Source organism: Polypterus senegalus, chromosome 2, assembly GCF_016835505.1.
Source record: "Polypterus senegalus isolate Bchr_013 chromosome 2, ASM1683550v1, whole genome shotgun sequence".
NCBI lineage: Eukaryota > Metazoa > Chordata > Cladistia > Polypteriformes > Polypteridae > Polypterus > Polypterus senegalus.
The window spans coordinates 187731577-187757197 of record NC_053155.1 but is presented as its reverse complement, the minus strand read 5'-3'; the positions used below and the strand labels follow the sequence as shown (position 1 = coordinate 187757197).

Sequence of the window (25621 nt, the reverse complement as noted above, 5' to 3'; positions counted from 1 at the left end):
CTATATTGTTGCTTTTATCATCCTGGTTGGGCCACATTGCATTCTCACTCTGGCATGCTTACAACATTTTGTAATGTTCTTCTGTCCAAGATGAAAGCACTACAATCCTTTAGATGTACATTTACTTTATAATCTTTCAAATGAGGTCTGTAAAATTGTCTGTAAGGGCCAGAAATATTCTGTGCATGAAAACAATTTTTATTACATTAAATGTTCACATGGTTATTTATGTAAAGTTAATGTTGAATGTATTTTTTTAAACTTTTCCACTTAAATTATATGAACCATTTTTAAAACTGCTTAATCCAATTATTGGGGCTTAGGGGACCTTTTCTGTCTTGGAGGCACCATGCACATAAATCAGTAACCAATCCTGAACTGGGTGCCATTCAGTCATAGGACACGCTCTCACGCTCACATTGAAGGCCACTTGTTCAATCTTAAATTCACCTAACATTCCTATCTTTGAGATATAGATCTTAAAAAAATAATACACAGACGCATGAAAAAAATGCAGACTCCACAAAGATGGTGGCCATCTGGATTTAAACATAAACTGACACTTATTCTTATATTTAGTAGGTTTTAATTAATATTTACATATTCTAAAGAAAATGAGCTGCCATGGTTAGATGGACAGCAAGTGTCTATAACATCTAAAAGGCTAAAACTTTTGAATGGTAAATTAACATTTTATTGATTTCATCTATACACTTGTCATTTTGTTTTCCTTCATTTCTACTTACCATATTTTATTCTAAAAGATACTTAACAGTAACACAGTAGTTCCCTTTTTTGCTTTTTTTGATAATCCACTTGAACTTGACCTGTTAGAATTTCATAGTTGTAGAACATAGTCAGTAAAAAGACAGAATCAGCCACCCATCCATTTTCTAGCCCACACTTCTAGCTTTGGCTCACAGGGAGCCATGCTTATCCCAGCAGCACTAAGTCAAAGGTAGGAAGCAATCCTGGACATTGTGATGGTAAATTGCAAAGCATAGTCACGCTCACACTGGTCCAGGTTTAGAGTCACTAGTCAACAGTTATTTATAACAAAATTATATTCAAAATCCACATTCACTAGCCTGAACAGGAATCCACTGTAAAATACGTAGAATGTTACTTTCACGTAGGCTGACAGAAATAGGCAAGTCAGTGTCTAAGAACTGTGATATTGAGAGGTTATTTTTCTTGTGCGGGATCTGCGTACGTGAGTTTTCTTTTCCTTTCCTGCACGGCCAACTAGTTACATATTTATATATTACTTATTAGGATTCTTAAGACCTAAATTATAGCAACAATGAAAAATGGATTTCATTAATTCAATCATTTTACATACCTACTTAATTCAAAACAGGATTGCAGGAATACTATATCACCACTGGGGGTAAAGCAGGAATATAATATATGAGGTCCCACACATGCACCCATCCACATTTATTTCCAAAAGGATAATTTAGAGCTACCAGTTAACCTAAAATATGAGAATATGGAGATGTGCTTCTATAACAATGGGATAAAAATTACACAGATGTAAAAAGAACATGCACCATCCACATAGGCAATAAAGAAGTGCTTACTGTTGTGCCACCCTTACTCAATTGATTTATGTTTTTATTTGTAAAGCAGCCAGACTGTTTTGTATTTTATTGAATGTTATTTGTTCTAATAATACTGTATTTTTAAGCATATGCAGCACTTTGGACTAATTAATATAAAGAGTGCTGGAGAAACAAATTAATAAAAATTATCACAAATGATGAGAGTCTTTTAAATAGTCCTCCTAGTCATGACTAGCATTTTTGGGATTTCTTTACTTATTTCCCTTATTTAACCATGATAAATGATGCATATCACTTTTAAGAAAGGAACATAAGTCAAGTCAAGTTGGGGAACATGCACTGGTACAGTATGTTGCCGCACCTACTACGTGGCGAAACAACTTGGGATGCTGCTTGGCAACTCCCTAGGCAGACACGCACTCCAGTCCCACCCTCCAGAAATGACCCTCAATCTGCCGCAGCCAGGTGATACGTTGGCGACCCCTTGGCCTGGTCCAGCCACTTGGGTCCCCAACAACGAGGATATTATGAGCCGGATCACCCTCGGGGAAACGCGTCACATGGCCGTGGTGCCGTAACTGATGCTCCCTCACAATGCAGGTAATGTGCCCCATTCAGGACTCCATGAGCAACCGCTCATTCAACACAAAGTCAAACCAACGGTACCCAAGGATTTTCCGGAGAGACACAGTACCAAAGGAGTCCAGTCTTCGTCTCAGGTCACTGAATAATGTCCATGTCTCACAACCATATAGCAAGACAGGAAGCACCAGGACTCTAAAGACTTGGACCTTTGTCTTTTTGCATAGATATCGGGAGCAACCCCACACCCCTTTCCAGTGACCTCATGACCTCCCATGCTCTCCTAGTCTGTCTACTGACTTCATAGGAAGAGTCACCAGAGACATGAATGTCACTGCCAAGGTAAGTAAACCTCTCAACAAGGTCAACACTCTCTCTGCAAACAGACACACTGCTGATGGCTGTGCCCAAGAGGTCATTAAAGGCCTCAGTCTTGTTTTTTATCCAGGACACTCGCAAGCCCAGACACTTAGACTCCTCACTCGGTCGAGCACCCCGATCAGAGTCTCTATTGACTCCGCGAAGATAACAGCATCATCAGCAAAGTCAAGATCCATGAATCTTTCTTCACCAACAGATGCCCCACAGCCGCTGGACCTTACGAACTTGCCCAACACCCAGTCCATACAAGTATTGAACAGAGTAGGAGCAAGAACACACCCCTAATGAACCTCAGAATCAACTGGGAAAAAAGAGGTCCTGCCTCCACTCTGCACAGCACTCACAGTACCAGTGTACAGGCCAGCCATGATATCCAGCTGCCTCGAGGGGATCCCGCGAACCCTCAGGATGTCCCACAGGGCAGCTCAATCAACTGAGTCGAATGCTTTGTGAAAATCAACAAAGGCTGCAAAGAAACTCTGCCGATATTCACGTTTGCGCTCTATGAGAACCCTCAGTGCCAGGATGCAGTCGATGGTAGACTTCTTGGGCGTAAAACCAGACTGTTCCAGTTGCTGGTAGGTGAGCAAGTGATCACAGATCCTATTGAGGACAACAACAACAACATTTATTTATATAGCACATTTTCATACAAACAGTAGCTCAAAGTGCTTTACATATTAAAGAATAGAAAAATGAAAGACATAATTATAAAAAATAAATCAACATTAACATCGAATAAGAGTAAGGTTCAATGGCCAGGGGGGACAGAAAAACAAAAACTCCAGACGGCTGGAGAAAAAATAAAATCTGTAGGGATTCCAGACCATGATACCGCCCAGTCCCCTCTGGGCATTCTACCTAACATAAATGAAACAGTCCTCTTTGGATTTAGGGTTCTCACGGAAGGGCTTGATGATGATGATGGTCACGTAGACTTCTTCCTTTTAATCCGTCCATCATTGTTGGAGCATCATGAAGCTTTGAGTAGGTGGAGGTGGCGCAGGCCACCACCACAAAGAAACCGGAAAAAGAAACAGAAAAGAGAGTAGGGGTCAGTACCGATTTTAGAGCCACCATGAATAGTTATGATGAATTGAACATACAGAGTATCAGGATTAAGTTAAATTACGATTAAAATGAAGTTATAAAAAGGCCATGTTAAAGTAATGTGTTTTCAGCAGTGTTTTAAAGTGCTCTACTGTATCAGCCTGGCGAATTCCTATTGGCAGGCTATTCCAGATTTTAGGTGCATAACAGCAGAAGGCCGCCTCACCACTTCTTTTAAGTTTTGTTCTTGGAATTCTAAGGAGACACTCATTTGAGGATCTGAGGTTACGATTTGGAATATAAGGTGTCAGACATTCCGATATATAAGATGGGGCGAGATTATTTAAGGCTTTATAAACCATAAGCAGAATTTTAAAGTCAATTCTGAATGACACAGGTAACCAGTGTAGTGACATCAAAACTGGTGTGATGTGTTCTGATTTTCTTTTCCTAGTTAGGATTCTAGCAGCTGCATTCTGCACTAGTTGCAAACGATTTATATCTTTTTTGGGTAGTCCTGAGAGGAGTGCATTACAGTAATCTAGTCGACTGAAAACAAACGCGTGAACTAATTTCTCAGCATCTTTCAGTGATATAAGAGGTCTAACTTTACTTATGTTTCTTAAGTGAAAAATGCTGTCCTAATGATCTGATTAATATGTGATTTAAAATTCAGATTACAGTCAACAATCACCCCTAAGCTTTTTACCTCCGTCTTGACTTTTAATCCTAATGTATCCAGTTTATTTCTAATAGCCTCATTGTATCCATTATTGCTGATCACTAAAATTTCAGTTTTCTCTTTATTTAACTTGAGAAAATTACTATTCATCCATTCTGAGATACTAGTCAGACATTGTGTTAGTGAATCAATAGAATCAGGGTCATCAGGTGCTATTGATAAGTACAGCTGTGTGTCATCAGCATAGCTGTGGTAGCTCACGTTGTGCCCTGAGATAATCTGACCTAACGGAAGCATGTAGATTGAGAATAACAGCGGACCCAGGATAGAGCCTTGTGGAACACCATATTGGATATCATGTGTCTTGAGTTGTAATTCCCACAACTAACAAAATATTTTCTCCCTGTCAGGTAGGATTCAAACCAATTTAAGACACTGCCAGAGAGGCCCACCCATTGACTAAGGCGATTTCTAAGAATGTTGTGATCAATGGTGTCAAATGCAGCACTCAGATCTAAGAGGATGAGAACAGATAAATGGCCTCTGTCTGCATTTACCCGCAAGTCATTTACTACTTTAACGAGTGCAGTTTCTGTGCTGTGATTTGTTCTAAAACCTGACTGAAATTTATCAAGAATAGCATGTTTATTTAGGTGGTCATTTAACTGCATAATGACTGCCTTCTCTAGAACTTTACTTAAGAAGGGCAGGTTAGAGATGGGTCTAAAATTTTCAAGAGCGAGGGGTCAAGATTATGTTTCTTAAGTAGGGGTTTAACTACAGCAGTCTTAAGACAGTCTGGGAAGACCCCAGTATCTAGTGACGAATTTACTATGTCAAGAACATTATCAATTAGCACGCCTGATACTTCTTTGAAAAACCTTGTTGGTATCGGGTCAAGGACGAGGTGGAGGGTTTTAATTGAGATATTATTTTTGTAAATCAGGTAAATCTATCCTAGTGAAAGAGTTTAATTTGTTTATAACAGGATGTTGGGGTTTAGGGGATCCTTAGTGTTGGGGAGATATACTATGTTATTTCTAATATCATTAATTTTTGATTGAAAATACAGCGACAGCCTCACAGGTTTCACTGGAAGCACTTAGGAGGCATTCCTTTGAGCTACCTGGGTTTAGTAGGTGATCAATTGTTGAAAATAAGACTCTAGGATTACTAGCATTGTTATTTATAATCTTGAGAAATAGCAGCGTCTCTCAAGACGGACAGTGTTATTGTATTCTGTTATTTTGACTTTTAATATTTCGTGGTGGATAGTAAGTTTAGTCTTCCTCCATTGACGCTCAGCTCTACGGCATGTTCTCTTTAAATCAGACACTCTTTGGGTCTTCCATGGTATACCAATGCTAGAAGATTTTTTCACTGTCTTTTCAGGTGCAACTATGTCAACAGCAGCTCTCACTTTAGAATTAAATCTTTCCACCTTACTATTTACATTGTCCTCGCTATTATAGCTGGCACTATAAACGGACTGATTGCTTAAAATGTTTGTAAGTTTTAAAGCTGCTGCGAATCAAAGAAGCGTTTTTAACAATATGCTTCTCATGAGTGTTTTTATCATTATTTCTATATTAAAAGTAGAAGAAAATGGTCTGATAGACCAATATCAATGATCTGTTTTATATCAACTTTCAGTCCTTTAGTAATCACTAAGTCTAATGTATGACCTGCTTTATGTGTAGGCTGATTTATGAGTTGTCTCAAATCAAAAGAATCCAGGAGGTTCATAAATTCTTTTACTTTTAGATCACACTGATTATCTATATGAAAATTAAAGTCGCCAACTATTAGGAGTGTGTCATATTAGTAATTAAAATTGACATTAAGTCAGAGAATTCCTCAAAAACGCGTTATATTTAGGAGGTCTATACACGGATAGTACTAGAACTTGAGAATCTCCATGAATAACAACGGCGAGATACTCAAAGGACTTGAACTTACCAAAACTGACATCTTTACATTTTAATCGCTCGAGTAAATGTTAGCCAATCCGCCCCCCCTTTTTCCCTGGCGGTTTGCATGAGTAAAACTGTAATCCGGAGGCGCAGATTCGATTAAAACTGACGCGGCATCTGAATTCAGCCATGTTTCATTTAGTGCAATAAGATCTATTTTTTTATCACTAATAAGATCGTTGATAAAAAACGTTTTGTTAGTTAAAGCTCTGACATTTAATAGTGCCATATTTAATGTTTGGAGGTGCAGAGATGAGTACTATGTGCGTTATTGTTATTTGGAATAGGAACTAAATTATTATTATTAGCGCTCTGTGTATATTTTTGTTTAATCTGTGATCTGTTTTATAGTTTTAATACATTGTTCCTCTAAAATAGTGATTTTAATTAGATTATTGGAGTTTATGCCGTATTTCCTAGGTTTTCTACGTGCATTGAGATTGCTTATTACAGTATTAATGGTGTGAACTTTAACGGAAGACTCTATTAAACATTCATCATGTCCTGGCACAGCAGTATTATTTCGGAAGGGGTTAAGAGCAGAGATAGATAGTCAAGAAAAACGAATTACCTTCGATATGTTTTCGGAGAGGACCCGGGCACCGAAACTGTTCGGATGCAGGCCATCACGCTTGAAGAGACGGCCTTTCCAAAAGAGATTCCAATTGTTGATGAAGCCGACATCCTTCTTCTTGCAGAAACCCTGTAGCCAGTTGTTCAACCCTAGCAGACGACTGTAGTACTCGTTGGATCGTCTGACGAGAGGTAGTGGACCCGAAACGAAGATCTTTGCCGATGGGGTCCTCTCCTTCGTGTCTCTAATCAAAGCTGCGAAGTCAGCCTTCAGGATTTCGGATTGTCGGTGCCTTATATCGTTTACGCCGGCATGCAAGACGATTGATCCAACTGCCCTCTCCTTGTGTTTCTCGTAGACTGCTGGCGCACGTTTCATTACATCTCGGACACGAGCACCGGGAAAACAAGAAACAAACGATTTTGCATTAGGGCATGCGACATTAAGGTTTCTAACGATGGAATCACCTACCACTAATACATCACCAGGTGCTGAAGGCGAAATGGGGACGCGGAGAGGGTCAAACCGGTTCTGAGATAAAATGCTCGCCTGTGCCGATGGAGGTGCTCTGGCCTTGAACCCCCGCCTGCATAGCTGAAATCCACCGAGGTCAGCAGCGGCGCCGCTCCTACAAGACGGGGGTGAGGTCGGCACAACGCGGGGTTGATGTTTCGCCGGTTCCAGATGGCAAGGACGGTTTATCCAACAGCCGGGCCTTCAGATTTCTCAGGTATTTCCGTCGGGACAGGAGTTTCTGAATCTTTTCATCAAGTGCTTGGAGTTCCTCAATTACGATCTCAACGCGAGTTACCCCACTGTCGGCCATTTTCTACTTCGTGCCCTAGGAGAAATGAGAGAGAGAGAGAGAGAGAGCCCTAGCAAGGACTTTACCCGGCACCGAGAGCAGTGTTATTCCCCTGTAGTTGCTGCAATCCAGGCGATCACCCTTCCCTTTCCAGATAAGGACAACAAGTCCCATTTTCCAGTCAGTTGGGATAATGCCAGTCTCCTAAATGGTAGCAAAGATTTCTTGCAATGCCAGGAGGACAGCCTTACCACCAGCCTGGAGAAGTTCACCCTGGATACCACAGATTCCTGCAACCTTTCCCCCCCACCCCTCAGCTGGTTCACCACCTGTGCAATCTCAGTGAGATTGGGTGGTTCACAGCTAATTGGAGGATCAGCTTCAAGGACTGTGGACCCAGAGATATCCAACGTCCTAGCTGGAGGATCAGATTTGAACAACTGCTCAAAGTAGCCAGCCCAGAGGGTCACAACTACAGTGTCATCTGTAAGGACCGTTCCATCAGCTGCCCTGACTGCAACTCTCTGAGATTCAGATGTGCGTAATGCTTTGATTCCTTTGTAAGCAGGACGTGGGTCGGTAGACCACAGATGGTGTGTCACTTGCTCACAGATTCCTCTAACAAACATCTTTTTATCTGCCCTCAGAGCCCTCACAGCCTTCCTTTTCAGTTCTTGGTACAGACCAGAGTTGCCATTGAGCCATGTGCTGTGACTCCTCTTGATGATATCCAGGGTGCCCTATGAGATGAAACACCTCCTTCTGAGAACACCGGTAACACCAACAACCCTCAGCAACCTTGTCGCGGAAGGTCTCCCACATTACATTAGGATCGGCAGTCGTACCCAAATCTGAAAGTTCCTCACACAAACTGCATGCAAACTCATTAGAAACAGCCTGGTCTTGGAGTCTGGCCAGGTCCAGGCTCATTTTCCTAGTAGGTGGTAACCTACTGGACCTAAGATGGATCCTAAGAGTAGTAACGACAAGTCTGTGGTAAGAATTCATAAACTGGGCACTTCTGTTGACCTGCAGTTTTGCAAGAGCCTCCAGCGTCTGCCCATGAGGATGTGATCAATCTCCTTCACCGCACTACCAGTATTGGAGTACCAAGTCCAACAACGCGGTTCAGGCTGCTGGAACCAGGATCCAGCGATTTGCAGCTCTTGACCTTTTGCAAAGTCAAGGGACATGGAGCCACTTTCACCACGGTCACCAGAACCATGGGGACCAAGACAATCCTCATAGCCAGCCCTGTCAGTGCCAGTGGCTGCATTGAAGTTGCCCATGACAAGAGGAGTGTCACCTTGTGGGCACCCATCAACCACAGAGTGAAGCTGCGAATAAAATGTCTCCCTTGCCGAGACATTGCTCATTGCGGTCAGAGCATACACTGAGACAACAGACAATGCACCCTGTGAGTGCCGTAATCGGAGTCCCATAATACGCTCATTGAAAGGAGTGACATCGGACACCATCGGAAGAAGCCAATCCGCTACAGCAACAGCTACCTCCTGAGTATGACAGCCATCAGACCGACCAGGTCAATAAAAGGTGTATCAACCTACAGAGATCTGGCCAGTCCCCGGTCTGCCCACCTCAGAGAGTGCCCCCACTGAAATGCGGAGTTTACGCAGCTCCTACAACAGCAGAGAAAGATGATCCTTGCCGGAGAGAAGACGTTCCATGCACCCACCCGTATGGGCCGCCTCAAATTGGGACCCGAGTGCTGCCGTGCAGCAGGCGATGCCTCAGCATCACACCAGTTCCGATCCCCAACAGACCTGACCCTATTGGCACTCCAACGGTTTCGACTCTTCCGAGGATGGGGCTCCCGAGGGCTTTCCCCCATTCCCTTCATGATGTGAGCAGCCTTCCTATGGGCAGCTGCAGCAGAGCTACTCCCGCGGAGAGCAAAACGGAGTCCTTTCTGTTGTCTCAGAGCTTTGTGAAGTTTTTTTACAGTGGCTGGAGTGCTAATCCTGCCACCAACCCCAAAGATTTCCCTGCAAGATGGAGGACCGCTTGCAGGGCCGTAGGCAGTTTAACGTCATACCCAGGACCTAAAGGAACATAATGTCACATAAACCCAGATTATTACATGGTGTTTCACTCTGATACCTAGATAGTAGCTTGAGCGCTGTCTTCCTACTCCAAACAGTTTCCATTATTGTATAGACTGAGCAAACTCAGTTATTCTGTGGTACTTACCGTTAATTATAAGAGTGTGTCCACTCCTTTATGTTTAATTCACCAAAGAAGCTGCTGCATCCATTATCAGAATCTTGCAATGGCATGGACTTGTGTTTGGATTACATGAGGAACCTTTTCAAACATACACCTGTACTGAAAAAGACTATGCAGACCAATGTTAATTAACTGAGATACAAGCTGAATTAGTTATTAAACAGGAGCAGGCAAAATTAAAAAGAGATGTTCAAGCATTGCATCTTATCATGACTCAGAGATGAACATTATCCATAATGAGGTTACTGCTTTAGAAACAAAGCTTGTCAATCCGAAGGACAGGGCCTGTAGAGAAAACTTAAGAATTATGGGGAATAACGTGGGTGCTGAGAAGAATAATTGGATCCTTTCTTCTCACACAAATGTGGACCAAGTGGTTCCCTAATCTTCTAAACTTTGTACCTGTGATTATGTTGGTGCATCAGGTACAGTATAGACTGGCCATGAAGATTCAGTGAGTCTCTAATTAATAATTTTTGATGTTTTATTGGAAAATCAGCTTTTTCTGATAAAACTAATCAGGTACAAAGTATTACATTGAGTGCTCTCAAATCTTCTTTTTCCCAGAACAGATACCATCATGGCACAGGACATGAAGGCTGTGGTCTCAAGCAATGAAAAAGCCTGCGACTCTCGGCTTCAACAACATTTACTCCATTGTATTAAATTGAAAAAAAATTTTGGATCAGTGAACTCTTGCTCAACTCACCTTCAGAGGCATTTGCTGTGATAGACATCTTCAGTACAAGTGCCACCTTCTTGATACAGAGATCTCCATGGGTCACTGCCTACAGCAATTTCATTCAGCCTATCATTAAACTAGTTCACTTTTATTTAGATAATCACATTCTGTTATTTGTCTTTAATGAAATACCTATTATAATGATTAACATACTGTATCTATTTAATAAGCATGATTACTGGGTCATTATTTAATGGCAAATTCTAATTTAATAAGTTTTATGGTTGCTTTTGATTCTCCAAAATAAGTTCAATACCTCAGTCCAAAAAATGGCAGCAAGGAGTTTGAAAATTTTAGGGTCTTATCAAAATTTGTGCATAACACCACATATAGCACAGTAGTTCATGATATAAAGTAAAATGTACTATGGCAATGCTGAAGAGGAAGCTAACTGACTTTGAAGAAATTAACCACATCATTGGAAAAATAACATCTGCATTTCTGTCATGTTTGATGGTGCAGAAATGATTTAAAAGGCTTCTTGGAAAGACATTTTGGAATATACTTTCTTGTGCTGGTTAATAGTGACAGTGAATTTATGGTTTTGCATTCTCTACTAGTGAGCGATACCTCTTCCTCAGATTTACTTAAGACTATAATTTGCCATCTTTCCCATAGTATACATATACTTTTTATTTTAGGCATTGCATTAGTTTCCCAGTCTTCTTCATGGAGCTTCTAAGCTCCGTTTATTCCTACAAAGTAGCTATTAGGCTGAATGTTTTAGTTTACCTTAAACAATATATGATTTTTTAAACTAGGATTTCAATACTCTAGGCTCTCTATCCAAAGGAAGGCAAGATTTTTATTGTTTTACTTTTCCTTTGTTGTGACTATATTTGAATCTTCATGGGCTGCATTTCATTGTGACATTCTTATTAAAAATAAGTATTAGTTAATTAAGAGAGTCTTGTATGATTATTTTTTAGTATTTATCTTATAAACCTTTCTTGAGTAAGAAAGCAATTAGTTTTAATCTTTTTTCAAAATATAAGATGTCAGATATACAGCATCAGCAACAAAGGTTTATCATTTTTGGTAGGAAAAAGGAAAACGTGATTGCTCTTGGAGTATAATAATGGATGTGGACATGGATGTATTGAGGGACTAGGAGTTATCCACTTAGTACAGGCTGTGTTCTTGCTTGCCATTTTTTTTCATTCTACATACATTATTTGAGTTTTGCACCGTTATTAAACAACTGCCCATGTTAAATTTATACCTTGCATGGCTGCTGCTGGGACAGACCCTAACTATGCCTTGAGGGAGTAAGCTATTGAACATTAATTAATGACTATCGCGTAACTTTGCCTGTGTATTAGATTTGAATTGTGTGTAATGGAATGGCAGAACAACAATTATATTTGATTTTCATGCTTCATCAAATCAGCAGTCAAATAATATAGTTACTATCAAAACTGAACAATTTTTCATTATTGATTAATGATAGCTGTTTTATAACTTGCATTATGCTTGAAAATATTTGCTGCTGTACTTCATGAAACTTTCCAGACATGCATTTTAAAAGTATTTTTGGCTGCGCTACTGAATGCAAAATAAGATACTTTTAAGGTGCTTATGTAAGACCTGTGATGAATTGGAATCTCATCCAGGAGTGGTCTAAATTATTCTAATAATTCTGATTCCAGCTCCTGCAATGTGGGATTTGGAAACACTGGTAGAAGTCAGCGAGACACTCCTTATAAAGTTTAATCCTGTTTTTGCCCATTTATGCTTTCTCCTACTCCCATAAATATTCCATTCCATTTCTGACTGCACTTCCATTTTTCTCTCTAAAAAGCACATGAATTAGGCACATAGCTTAACTGGGTCCTTAAAGTAGCTGGACATTCAAAAGGACAATAAAGAAAACAATACACCACCCAATAATCAAAATCGTCCATCTGTAACATAAGCAATCATAATAATAAATCTTTATATTTATATCTTGCTTTTCTCAACACTCAAAGCACTTCAAAACAGTGTTTGGGGAGCCACTTTAACCACTACTAATGTGCAGCATCTACCAGAATGATGCAACGGCAAACATTTTGCGCCAGTACACTCACCACACATTAGCTTTTAGGTTGTGAATGGATGAGAGATGGTTGGCCAGATAGAGATGGAGAAGATTAGGGGGCCAGAATGACTAGTCCATGGCAGGCAATTTAGCCAGGTCATTGAGATACTTTTAAACATTGGCTTGAATGTTGATGATAGTTTACTTAATAACATTTCAAGAAATGATTTTCTCAGAGATTTATCTATGCTCTGACCACCCGCTCCCAATCACATGAATAAAGTCTAATCACCTGCATCCACTCACAGCTCTTCAATTTAGTCTAGCAGTTTAAAATTTGTATCTGGTCCTGCAGACAATGTTTGGGGTCTGACCCAGAACTATGGATAGATGATATATTGATTAAAGTTAACACTACACACAGAGCCTAGAGAGAAATGTTTTGATCAGAAAAGTCTAATTCTAATCTTGCATATTTTTTATAACATTGTAATATTAGTACCATTTCTTAATATGAATTTTATGTCTAGCAAGTCAGTTTTCAGTACAACTTAGGGTTGTATAAGCCTTTCAGAAAATGGACAAAATCTCTGCATTTAAATCTGTCTCTTGTTGGAAAAATATCTATTAGCTTGTAATTTTTCAATCTTGTACCTCTGATTTTCATTTTCAGAAATATACTGAATCTTTAAAGCATATTAGGGAAAAGTGTTTTTCACTGTAAAGTCTGTGATTGTTTTGAAGTCAACAGTGACTTTTCAAAGTTCAATAAATTTGTTCTAAAGCTAAACTTAAAAAAAAAAAATGTTGGCTTGGAAACTGCATGGATCTGTGATTGACTGTTTACACAGATGGAAAGTCTGATTTTTTTAAATTTATTGCTTTAAATATTATGTTTCTATTGGCATAACAATTCTGCATTTTAACACTAAGCTTTTACACAGCATGTTTTGTACTACAGTATGTCATCCAGTCAAGTGTAACACAAATGACAAATGGCTGCATGAAGCCAATTCTCAAAATGACCATACAGATCTGCATTCAGTTTAGAAAAGATAGTGATTGTGCAAAAAAGCTGCAGATGAGGGTTAGGTGCTGTGTAGCATATTTTGTTTTGAATTGGAATATTAAAAAGTAAATTAAAGGTAAAAATGGTAAGGTATTAGAAACAAATCTTTAAAAAATCTTTTCAATTTTAATGTTTATATGTCCTGCGGTGGGCTGGCTCCCTGCCTGGGGTTTGTTTCCTGCCTTGCACCATGTGTTGGCTGGGATTGGCTCCAGCAGACCCCCGTGACCCTGTAGTTAGGATATAGCGGGTTGGATAATGGATGGATGTTTATATATCCATATTTAAAATAAGTGATGATAAAATATTATCTATGAAGCTTAAAGCTAAATTCATCATAGTGAAATCTTTCTTTTGACTTTCTAAATTAAATCCATCCATATCAATTTTCAGTATCTTCTTTATCTGATAGGGTCATAGGAAGGCTTATCCCAACAGCATTGTGCACAAGGAAGAACAAGACCTGAGTAAACCATCATCTCGTCACATTTTCAAACCCTCTTACTCAGATTCAGGGTCTCAGTGGTTGGAGCTTATGGCGGGAGTGGGCTCAAGTCATAAAATAGTCCTGGACAGGGTGCCAGTCCTTCACAGGCCCCATTCATATACAATCCTAATTTGGAATCATCAATCAACCTGATCTGCGTGTCTTTTGGAACACTTGAGGAAAACCCATGCAGACTTGGGGACAATGTCCAGTTGTGGTATTCAAATTCAGAATGCTGGATTCATGAGGCAGTGGTGCTACTTACTGCATCACCATGCTGCCCCTAGAAGAATACTCTTATAATGTGATGTTATGTTTATTTGAGGCCATAACATGCTGTAGACAATTGGTACTCTTGTCACATTTGAGGCCACACTTTCTTTGTTAAGAGATTAAAAAATTGCTTGTCAAGTAAAATGAAACAACCTGAAAGAAGTCTGCCTTTCATCCAGTGTTGCTGGGATAAGCTCCCCACCACTCTCCGGTGGATATAGATGGATGAAAGAAGGAGTCCAACACATTGATGATCTCTTTTTATACCATATCCAAACATTATAAAGCTAATAAACATAACCAAATCAGCTGCACACCTAATGTATGCTGCGTCTTTGAGCTTATCACTGACAACTTCAGATCACTTACTTTATGTAAGTACATAATTCCATACCTACTGTTTATCTCCTTTAAGTTACCAATGATTCCACTATTTGAAGTCATCATTGTATACGTTGACAACAATAAACAAACCAATTTTACGCTTGGTAAATTTCACAGCTTTCTACCCATTTTACAATGCTTATGATTTGTATCCAGTGCAACCAAATTTATCAATAAATAATAAACTCAGCAAAAGGATCACATTCATATATTCCTCAAGATTATAAAGGGAATGATTATACTGTATACGAATTACAAAAGTAATATGAAGTCTAGCTGTGTGGTTGCTTGCACTAATCTCAAAGTCTACTGTGATTTTACTAGGCAAATATATTAAAATGGTAGGAAATCTCTTTTAAGATCCAAGGTTTACTTGGGCTGTAAAAATGGCAACAGTATTAGTGCTGAGTGTTACTTGGGCAACAGTATAGGTGTGTCTTGCATAAGCGTCAGGCCCAAGCGTTTTTTCCTGGCCTCGTAATGGCACCATGTAAGAAATTCCTCTTATCAGCAGTGATGACAAAGTGAATATGTCTTCAGGCAGTGAAATCAGTGAAACTGAAAGTGATTCTGGTGAGTCTGAAAGTGATGCTCATGTCACTCGCACATGTGCAGTGTGATATTCATATTATTATTATGGTTATTATTATTATTCATTATTATTTTAATCACTATTACACTTTCTACACTTCTGACTTTATACTTTTAGTGTTTTGCAAATTTTACAGTCGATAGGTGAGATTTAATAAAAAGTATAATTTTTCAAGCCAAAAAATGCAATGCTTTTTACTTGTTGTTTTTTTTTTTTTTTATATTCTGAGAAAAACCGCTAAGGAGGTTATTGAAAGCCAATCTACAATTGTTAATTTGAAGAAGTATAAGTTATAAATCAGCCTTAAAAAGCATAACGGAGATCCCTTTGTTCACCACCCTGGCTGTCTTTCACAGCTCTCTGTCCATATCACACCTTATCAACACATAATGTGAAGTGGCTGCCAGGTGTAATAGATGTTTTTAATGTGTGTCAAATTATTAGTCTGTTATAGAGCTGTTTTCCCATTTTGGAGGAATACACCTTCATCTTCAGCTTTCAAAGCATTATTCTAAATTAGTTTATCCAATGAACTGGAGTATATTTCAGCTTGTAAAAGAGCATATGCGTTTGATAAAGTAAATTTCCAAGCAATGTGGAGAGTACATGTATTATATGAAAAACTCAAAGATGTTTTCAAATGTGCAATCAAGCATTGCAGCATTTCTGAAGTTTCTCTCTACTTCCTCTAGGAAAGCTTAATTTTTTAACCTTACTCTTCTGGAACTCTCAGAAGCAATGATCAATAGGTCATCTGCTTCATATGTTACAAAATTGTCTGTTTTAGCTTAGATTCTGTTAAGCCGGATGGCCTGTGGTTACCATTGGTCTCTTTTTCTCCCTACCTAAATTTTATCTCAACATGATCTAATGTCTGGTCTGTGTTTCCCTTGTAGGTTTTGCTCCGGCAATTTTCATTTTATCTTTTTTTATTATGTCAAACTTTGTGGGAGGGTGGGGTGTGCAAATGGGGTTTGGTATTTTTACTGTTATTGCTGTCAATATTATTGTTTCCTTTTGACATTTTATTTTATGAGATATCAGGTGATTATTGTTATCCCATCACTCTTTGTTATTTAAATTATAATAAATATTCAAATGTCAAAAAAATGTAATTAAGGCCAAGCAGTGAAGTAATTGCCACCATACTATTTATGCCTGTACTGTCCATTCAATCCATATCTGCATATTATCATGTGGGACAGTTTTCTCAAAAAGCAGCATAGTGGCCTGAATTTGGCTATTTAGATCATAGGTTAAATCCTGGATAGGATAGTCTGTGTACTTTTAATGTTCATATTGTTTTCTATTTAATCACATTTCACAGTAAAGTATACTCTTGTGTATGCCCAATGACGGACTGGCAATCTGTACAGAATTAGTTCCTTGCAGCCAGTGCTCCTTCACTCTTTAATTCTGAAACTTGATTAAGTATGTTGGTGGATGGAAAGACATCAAGATGCACATGATTTAATCTCTGATTTTCTAAACTGCATGGTTCTGAACAATTTGGTAGGGGTGCTGGAGCCTATCCTAGCTAGCACAGAGTGCAAGTCAGAAACAAACCCTGGGCAGGATGTCAATCCATCGCAGGGCGAACACATACTCTCCAACCACACTCTACCAATGTAGTATCACCAATACACCTAACTTGCATGCCTTTGGAGTGTGGGAGGAAACTGGAGTACTCAGAGGAAACCCACACAGCCATGGGGAGAACATGCAAACTCCATGCAGGGAAGACCCAGGAAGTGAACCCTGGTCTCATTACTGTGAGTTAGCAGTGCTACTACTGTGCCACCGTGCTGTCCCTACACATGATTTATATGGGTATTTTAAATTACCTACATTGGAGCCTTGCATTAAGATAACCCATAGTTCTTTGCTCACTAGCCTGTATCCATTATATACTGGTTTAAATTTCTTTTATGTGAGTTACAAATAAAATTAAAATAGTACTGATGTATGGTATGATGCATACCATTTTACTTGCTAAATTCAAGCTCTGTGCACTTAGTTCTAACTGTTAGTAAGTTACTAATGAGCATATCTTTTTCAGGAGACTTCACAGACCCAGCGTCCGATAAAACCTATCCGAAGAAAGCACCGACCAGAAAGTCAGAACTTGGAAAGTCTGGAGCCTGCTGCATCCCTGCCATCTTCCACTTCTGTTTCGGGGTCCAAACCACATCTTCCTGTTCAAAAGTAAATAAAGAAAATCAAAACCTAATATATAATCTTCATTTTGTCAACCTAATCCTTTTGGGTTTCATTCTCACATACAATATCTATTTATTCTATTTGTTTTATTTATGAAAGGGGATTTGTTGCATGTCATTTCTTTTTATCAGCCGTTGTAAAACTGCTTCAGCAAACAAAAGAGATGTGTGTATTGATAAACGGAGCTGTTTATGTTTTTGTCTAATATGACTTACTCCTTATTAGGCATATGTTAGTGTGCTTATGTTGGAGAGTGTTCCCATAGGTTAGTGGTTCCCAAGCTCAGTCCTGGCAGGCTCCTGGAGCTGTGGGTTTTTATCCTAACCAATTTCACAATCAGTGCATCATTTTTAATTGATCATTTATTGAGCTTTCATTATAATTTTTTTTCTAAGAAATTCTGAAATTTTTGTATTTTTGCCAAAAACTTTAAATGCTGATGTTTTCTGTGGCATTTTAATTTATTGTATCCGGATGCTTACAACATTGTATGCTAAATGAAAGCAATAACTTCAGCACCATATTAATTTAAAAACTCATTTGTAAGAAACATTTCTGAAAATCAGACAAGTGACATAGAAGTCTTTGCATTCATTTAGCCTTCAGTGTTGGTTGCACCCATGTCTTCGCTGCACATTGCAAATCAGCTGCATCTGGATACAAGTAAGGGAGTAACCTTTACAATGAGGGGTAAATAAAAAGAAAATGGCAAAAGGAACATAACCATTTAAGGTTATGGTAACAAATATAAATATTTAGAAATTTCTTAGAAATATTTGTAGTCCAGATAATAAAACAATTAAAGCAAAAATAAGAATGATAAACTGATTATAAAATTGGTTAGCATTAAACTCTGTAGCCGTGGTGGTCCCACTAGACCAAATAATGTATAAAATGAAACCCTCACATTGTTTAGTGCCCTTCAAAAGCAGTGTATTGAGTTATGGCAAAGAGCTGCAGCACCTGAATACATCTTTGTTTACTCCCAAATGCTGGGCACTTTTTGCATAATTCGACATCATATGTCAGCCTAATCCACATGGTGACAATTATTGCATTGTAAGTGATAAAGATGGTACGGCCAAGTGATTAATTTCCGTTCAATGTGTGCATGCATTCCTGTATTCATTGCCTTAAACATTTTGCACACTCTCTCCAGTTCATTTTGTTAAAATATTCTTCTTACGTGGAGGGGGGCTGAGTTTGGATGGTCTCTTTGTGCAGTTTCCAATTTAATTTGGAGAATTCTTGTTCTAACCTGTGAATGTTTGTATCACTCTGAAGAAGTTTATAATTTAGTCTGCCGTATGATATGCTGAGCCTATGTTCTTATTTATATATGATTTTCTTAAGTGTTTGTCTTGTAATTGCTGCATTTTTATGGCAATTTCTCATGCCATGATGCAAATTTTTTGACAAGGATGTCTTGGGATATTGTGTGAGGTCAATGTAAAAAACAAAAGTCCTGGGTAATTTACCCTGAATTTAATTTCTTTGTGCTCATTTTGTGCAGGACAAGTGGCCCATCCAGGTTTAGTTCCTGTCATTTGCCCTGTGCTACCATCACTAACTTTGATTGAGTACAATAATTTAATGATGGAAAACAGTTCTGAAAATGGGTAAACCAGCAGCCATGGGGGTACAAGAGAAAGAATATTGCAGTCCCATGTGTTTTCAGTGCCAGGATTATTGTCACTTTATATAAACAGACAGATGGAAAAATTATTATAGCTGGGACTTGCCAGGTCCTCAAGATGGTATAATTTTAATATACTGTTCACAGTTTCAGGCACAATCTGTGAGGCTGTTACAAGTCACATTCAGCAAACTGTTGTATCTTTTACTTGCTCCAAGAACAACCTGCTCAGTACAGGTCACTTAGTTTCCATACACTTGCTATACTAAACGTGTTTTACATGACACTACCAGCATCAGGCATTCCTGCAAAAGTCTTACTTTCCTAGCCTACAGGATGTAAATGATCAATATCAGGGATTTTGTTTTGAAAAGAAGCAGAGCCATGATATAAAAGGCTGCCATGTTTCTCTTAAACACCCCTTTTATAATTAAACATTTTCATTTTGAGACACCAATGGGCAGCATTAAAGTTAAACTGAAGCATTTACACTAAACAACTGCAAAGATGTCTCAATATGCCTTTCGTGTCTAAAGGTGAATGTTGTGATAGACTGGGATTAAGATTTTTCTCAGGACTTTTGTCCAGACATGACCTAACACATTCCCTATTGATCTGTAAGTAGAGTAGTACTATTTACTCAGTGGTGTAAAAGCACAGGCTCTACAGATACTGCCCTGTCCATCTGGATCTCTGATACTCCAACAGCTATATTGTCCTCCTGTATGTCACCAACTCTGCTCTTTTGTTCTGCACTAGGCTGAACCTTGACCAAAATTAAAAATGTGTAAGGGTCCAACACATGGACAACACTGAAGTTGTGTTCACTCAATGCTAGCTAATGTTAATTGTACGCCACATGTATTTAAAATTTGTAAACATTTTTTGATACTGGACAGATATAGACATTAAGCTTCTATACTGGAAGTTTTTTATGTTAAGATTAGTTCTTGAAAAAGTCATCACAGTTTAGCTGTATCAACTATACTTTAGTTTCAAATATTTAGCTCTTACAGTAGTTGCATCCTTCGCCTGTTCTGACTCCTAACCTAAATACTATTAAATACACTCCATGCACTGCAATGTTTTTTAAACATGGTATTAATTTTATTAAAATTAAATAACATACCATACATCTGCAGTGGGCTGGCACCCTGCCCGGGGTTTATTTCCTGCCTTGTGCCCTGTGTTGGCTGGGATTGGCTCCAGCAGACCCCCGTGACTATGTAGTTAGGATACAGCGGGTTGGATAATGGATGAATGGATACCATACATGCAAGTCAAGTTTAACCTTTTCTAACCAATTCAGTTTGGATATTGTGAGCACTAGGGGCTCTACCAAGCCTCAAACACCAGATGCAACTCATCCAGACACATTTCCAGTTCAAAATACAATTGAATTTAATTTATAACAGTACCTTGACAGGGTTAAGTCAGTCTAACACGGTATATTCATACAAATAAGCACCTTCCACTTCTCCATATTGAGCATTTCCCTTTACCTCCCGGCTCCAACTCACTGATGCAAAGAGGGTGGGGCTTCTTTTATGTCAGACCCAGCAGCATTTCTGGTGACCAAGCATTGCATTTCTGAAACACTTCTGGGCCAGGCGGAAGCCACCCAAAGGTCTACTAGCTTTTCTCTGCAGCTCCCCCCTGGCAGCACCCTAGTACTCTTAACAGGGCTGCCCATCAGCACTATAGCTCCTAATATGCCCTGTGGGTGTACAAAGTTAAAATTAACAGCAAAGAAAAACAGCCGCTTGTGATTAGGAAAAACATATTAAGTCAGGTTGAAATCTGAGATTTGCATAGCAATACATAATTTTTACAAAGATGCCAAGAGACCATTCAAGATATGCAGATATGTTTGGAGAAACACAGAAATATTTGTCATCTTTCTGAGTATGGACTATGTCAGCCATAGTTACTGAAAGCTTAAAGTATTTACTTTGCCTTATTATGGTATCTTTGTCTGGGAGCAACTCCTCGGCTGGGTTGATGCCCGACTGAATGTCGGTGTTGGAACTGCCTTGGATTTGATTTTTTTTTTTAATAAATTAAGGCTACGTTGACACTTTTTAATACAAATAGAATTCCAATGAATTAGAATCACAACATTTCACTACAAATATTACTGCAGCTTTTCATTCAAACCCTGTACATCTCTCTTTCACTAGTCCTGGCCCTTCACTTATTACCACAGATTTCAACATACAGATCCAACAGTGACAACTGAGCCCAAAGAAACAGCTAAGAGTTCCTGTTTTTAATTTTGCTTCCTTGCTGTCTTAAACTGACGAGTTTGCAGACATACTGTACTGAAATGATGTGAAGTAGCACAGGAGCCAACATCTATTAGATCACATCTATCTGACAAAATTGTTTTTATTCATTTTGTGTATGACACATTCTGGATAGACATCTGTTCGCACCCATATCAGATTAGATCACTTGCTAAATTAATTTGAACATTCAAACAAGAATCAGTTATATCAAAAATTAGAATACGGGCACTTTTAGCTACAGTGTGAATGTAGTCTTAAAAGACAACTTTTTTTTAACAAAAGTATCTGTTAAATACAGTATGTGTACATTAAACTGGCATTCTTCTGAATTTTCCTATGATAACTGCAATTATCATTGTAGTTGCTCAAAAATATTTATATGTGGTACCTTTAATTTGAAAAAAGTTATTTTTTATTCTGTCTTATGTAAAACCAAACCACAAAATTACACATAAAAGGCTATAAATGTTTTATAGGCATTCTGGTATCCTTACCTTTTTGTGACGGTAAGCATTAAAAAGTGAAAATGTTTAAATGTTGTTTAGAAAATGATATACCTTCCAAAGATAAGCAAAACAAAAATTTTAAAATGTATTCATAGAGATCTGAAATATTTGTCTAATAATTGTCATAACACACAACAATAGAAACTTGGAATGGAGACCATGCGGTCCAATAAGTTTGTTTGTTTAACTACTGTAATAGCTAAGCTGACACAAATATATCATCCAGATACTTCTTAAAGGTTGTCAAGGTTTCTGATTGAACTATGTGTATGGGTAGTTTGTTCTATATTCGCACAACTCTTCGCATAAAAAAGTGCTTTCCGGGTTTAGTCCTATATGCATTTCCGCTTAATCTCCACTAGTGTCCTCGAATCAATGATTCATGATTAAGCTGAAGAAATTCTGTCAGTTCTACTTTATCAGTGTCCATGATAATTTTAAAAACCCTGATTAGGTCCCCATGCAGTCTCTCCTGCCTGAGACTAAACAGATTTAATTCTCTGAGTCTTTCAGAGTATGACATGTCCTTACGTCTTGGGATGTACTTGGAAACTTGAACTTCAAATGCTGCTATGGTCTTTCTTATTATTGTAGTTGTGGTCTAAATAATGAATTATATAATCTGATCATATAGTCCCTTGATTTATATTCAGCCATATTTATGAAATAACCTAACATTGTGTTTGCCTTTTTATTTACTTTTGCACACTGCATAGATTATGAAAACTTTGTTTCAACTTAAACCTCTAAATCCTCTAGAGAAATTACTTCCTGTAGAACTGTATCTCCAATCTTGTATTTATAATTGACATTCATTTTGCCTATGTGTAACACTTTGCATTTTTCATATGTTCACTCAGTTCTGAAGTACATCCAGGTCTTTCTGAATTGTTTTTGCTCAGCGTAAAAAGTACAGTCTCAGGATGGTCCCTCGATGGACTCCACTGATGACCTCACTCTACGTGGAGCATTCTTCTCTTATTTTCACTCTTTGCCTCCTGCAAGTTAACCAACTTGAGATCAATTTTTGTAGGGTACATTAGATGTTTACAGCTTCTAGTTTCAGAATTAATTTATGACGTGGGACCATTGACACGGATAAAACTTTTTCAAGACCTCAACTTGGCTTTTAGAATTTACAGTAGATTATATATTTTATCTTTAATTTTATTTTATTCACCACATGCACCACTTTATTGTCGCTTGCAAAGAGCTTTCCACACATTGATTTCAGTTTACAAGAAGATCCTGATCAGATTAAAGGTTAATTCATATTAAATAATAGAGAGACACAGATAGAAACTGATCAAGGGCAGATTTCACACAAAGATCAACAAAGATATTCTTTGCAAAGAGAATGACATACACTAGGAATAAATTACCAAATAGTACGGTAGAGAGTAGGGCTTTAGGAGCCTTCCAACATCAACTCAGTCTCAACTCTCCATATTTTGGAGAAATTAGTAAAATAGGATTGGTGAGCTTGCTAGGGTGAATGGCAAGTCCTCATCAAGATTGTTCTAAAAATACATCTATTCATATATTTAATATCTCCAGTTTTTTGCTTGTCAGGGTTGCAGTAAGTCCAATCTGGGTACAGGGTATAAATTAGTTTTTATTCATCTCAAGAAATACACATGGTCACATTCATTTATAGTTATCAGCTGGCACAAACACATATTTGAAAACATAGTAGAAATAAAGGATCATTAGAAGAAGCCCATACTAATGTGAAGAGTATTTGACAGGAATTGAACTAGAGTCCATGCAATCTGTAGATACAAATGCATTTTTAAAAATTTTTTAAAACTATAGATATTTCTTTTCAGTTGGAAATAATGTGAGGCAAGATGGCACAGTAGTTATCAGTGACCCTAAATCAATTCCTGGCTTTGCTGTCTGTGTGGAATATACACATTTTTGACCGTGTGAGTTTTGTCTAGTTTCTCGAATTACTCCCAAATTTCAAAGACTTGCTGTACATAATAGTTTAATGGGAGACTCTAAATTGACTTGGTGTCATTATGTCTAAACATACCATCCTTGCAAGAACTGTGTCCTGGCTTTCATCTCATGCAGTTGGTTTAGGTTGAACTCAGATTTGAAAAGGACAAACAAGTGTAATGAAAACAATAAATGGCAACGCTGATAGTCTGCAATTCAGTGAAGGAATAGGTACTTGTGATTTCAAGAATGCTATTAAAAGTGTTTTAAAAAAAAAATTGTAAGTATTGACACTGTTTGACCTTTCTACATGGACTGTAGTTGCGGGTGAGTAAGTCAGGATCAAGCACAGGTAAAACGCGTGCCGAAAGAAATCTCTCAGTCCAAAAGTTTGTTTTAAAATATATAGTGAAAATTCAAAGCAAATAATCCACATAAGAATAAAGAAAAAGGTTGTTACACACGTAGAATAAAAGGCAACAAATTTGAAAAAATTTATCTTCTCTAAACTTAGCTTTTCTTGTCAAATAGAGCATGCTGTCTTTCATGTTACTTGGCACATAAGGCACGGCACATGGCAAGGCAGGTCACTAACTGAGTATAATGTATAGTCAGAGAGGCTAGAAATAGTTAGGATATACCAATTCAATTCAACTTATGGGGGTTATAGGAACCTCCCATAGACTATGCACTAATATTTAGGTAAAAAATAACAATATAACAAAAATTTATATAACTTGAATAGCTAGAAAGTGGCTCATACACTAAATGTTTGGTAATAAGAACAGCCAAGAGATGTTCAGTTACAAACCAAAACAATTGTATAATGGCTCAGCTAAGTGAAGTCAATCTCTCATTGGTTTCTATATTTTTCATTACTCTGTGTTGAGAAACTAACACAAATGTTCCTGCATTTAAAATATCGTATCTGTTTTCCTGTTTTTCTTTTACTAGACAGTCCTCCAAGGTGAAAAAGGCTACCCAGACTGCTATTCGCAAGAATAAAGAGACTAATGCAGTCCTGACTAGACTCAACAGTGAGCTACAACAGCAGCTCAAGGTGAGTACACCAATATGAATGTGGTGCATTGCAGATGATTGTGACATATTTACTGCCCTCTTGTTTTTAATAGGAATTTTATATTGAAGTACTGATACAACAAGCATATCAAATTTGTATTTTCATGGTGAATGCCATTCTTTTCTAAATGACAAACATAGTGGCACTTGAAAATGTACTGGAGATAATTATTCAGTCATGACCCTGATCCACTAATGGTGTGTATCATTTAGCACTTGGAGAGCTCTTCTTCATTTTCTGCTTACAATATACTTATGAATGCATTCCACTCAAAAATGTCTGTATAACCCAGACTCGATCTGTCCTTGGATTGTTTGATTGCTTTGTAAAGTGCTTTTTGATGTGTTCCCCATTAAGGTGCTATAAAATACAAGTATTGGTTGACTGGTAGAATTTCCTCTTTACACTATAATAAAATACATTACTGTAGTGGTGCTCATGGCAGCACTCTTCTTTCATTTTGCCTAGGTCTGATTTTCTTAATTTAAACAGTGCTAAACATTTTATGTTTTCATTAAAA

The 25621-nt window shown here is 38.0% G+C and overlaps 1 protein-coding gene across 1 annotated transcript in view; it reads left to right on the top strand.

The window, feature by feature from the left end:
* reps2 (RALBP1 associated Eps domain containing 2) overlaps window positions 1-25621 on the top strand; it is a 251133-nt gene that overhangs the window by 215111 nt on the left and 10401 nt on the right. The window contains exons 16-17 of the mRNA XM_039745045.1: window positions 17486-17631; window positions 24975-25080. Of these exons, the coding sequence (XP_039600979.1) occupies window positions 17486-17631; window positions 24975-25080 (252 nt within the window). The remainder of the gene's footprint in view (window positions 1-17485; window positions 17632-24974; window positions 25081-25621) is intronic.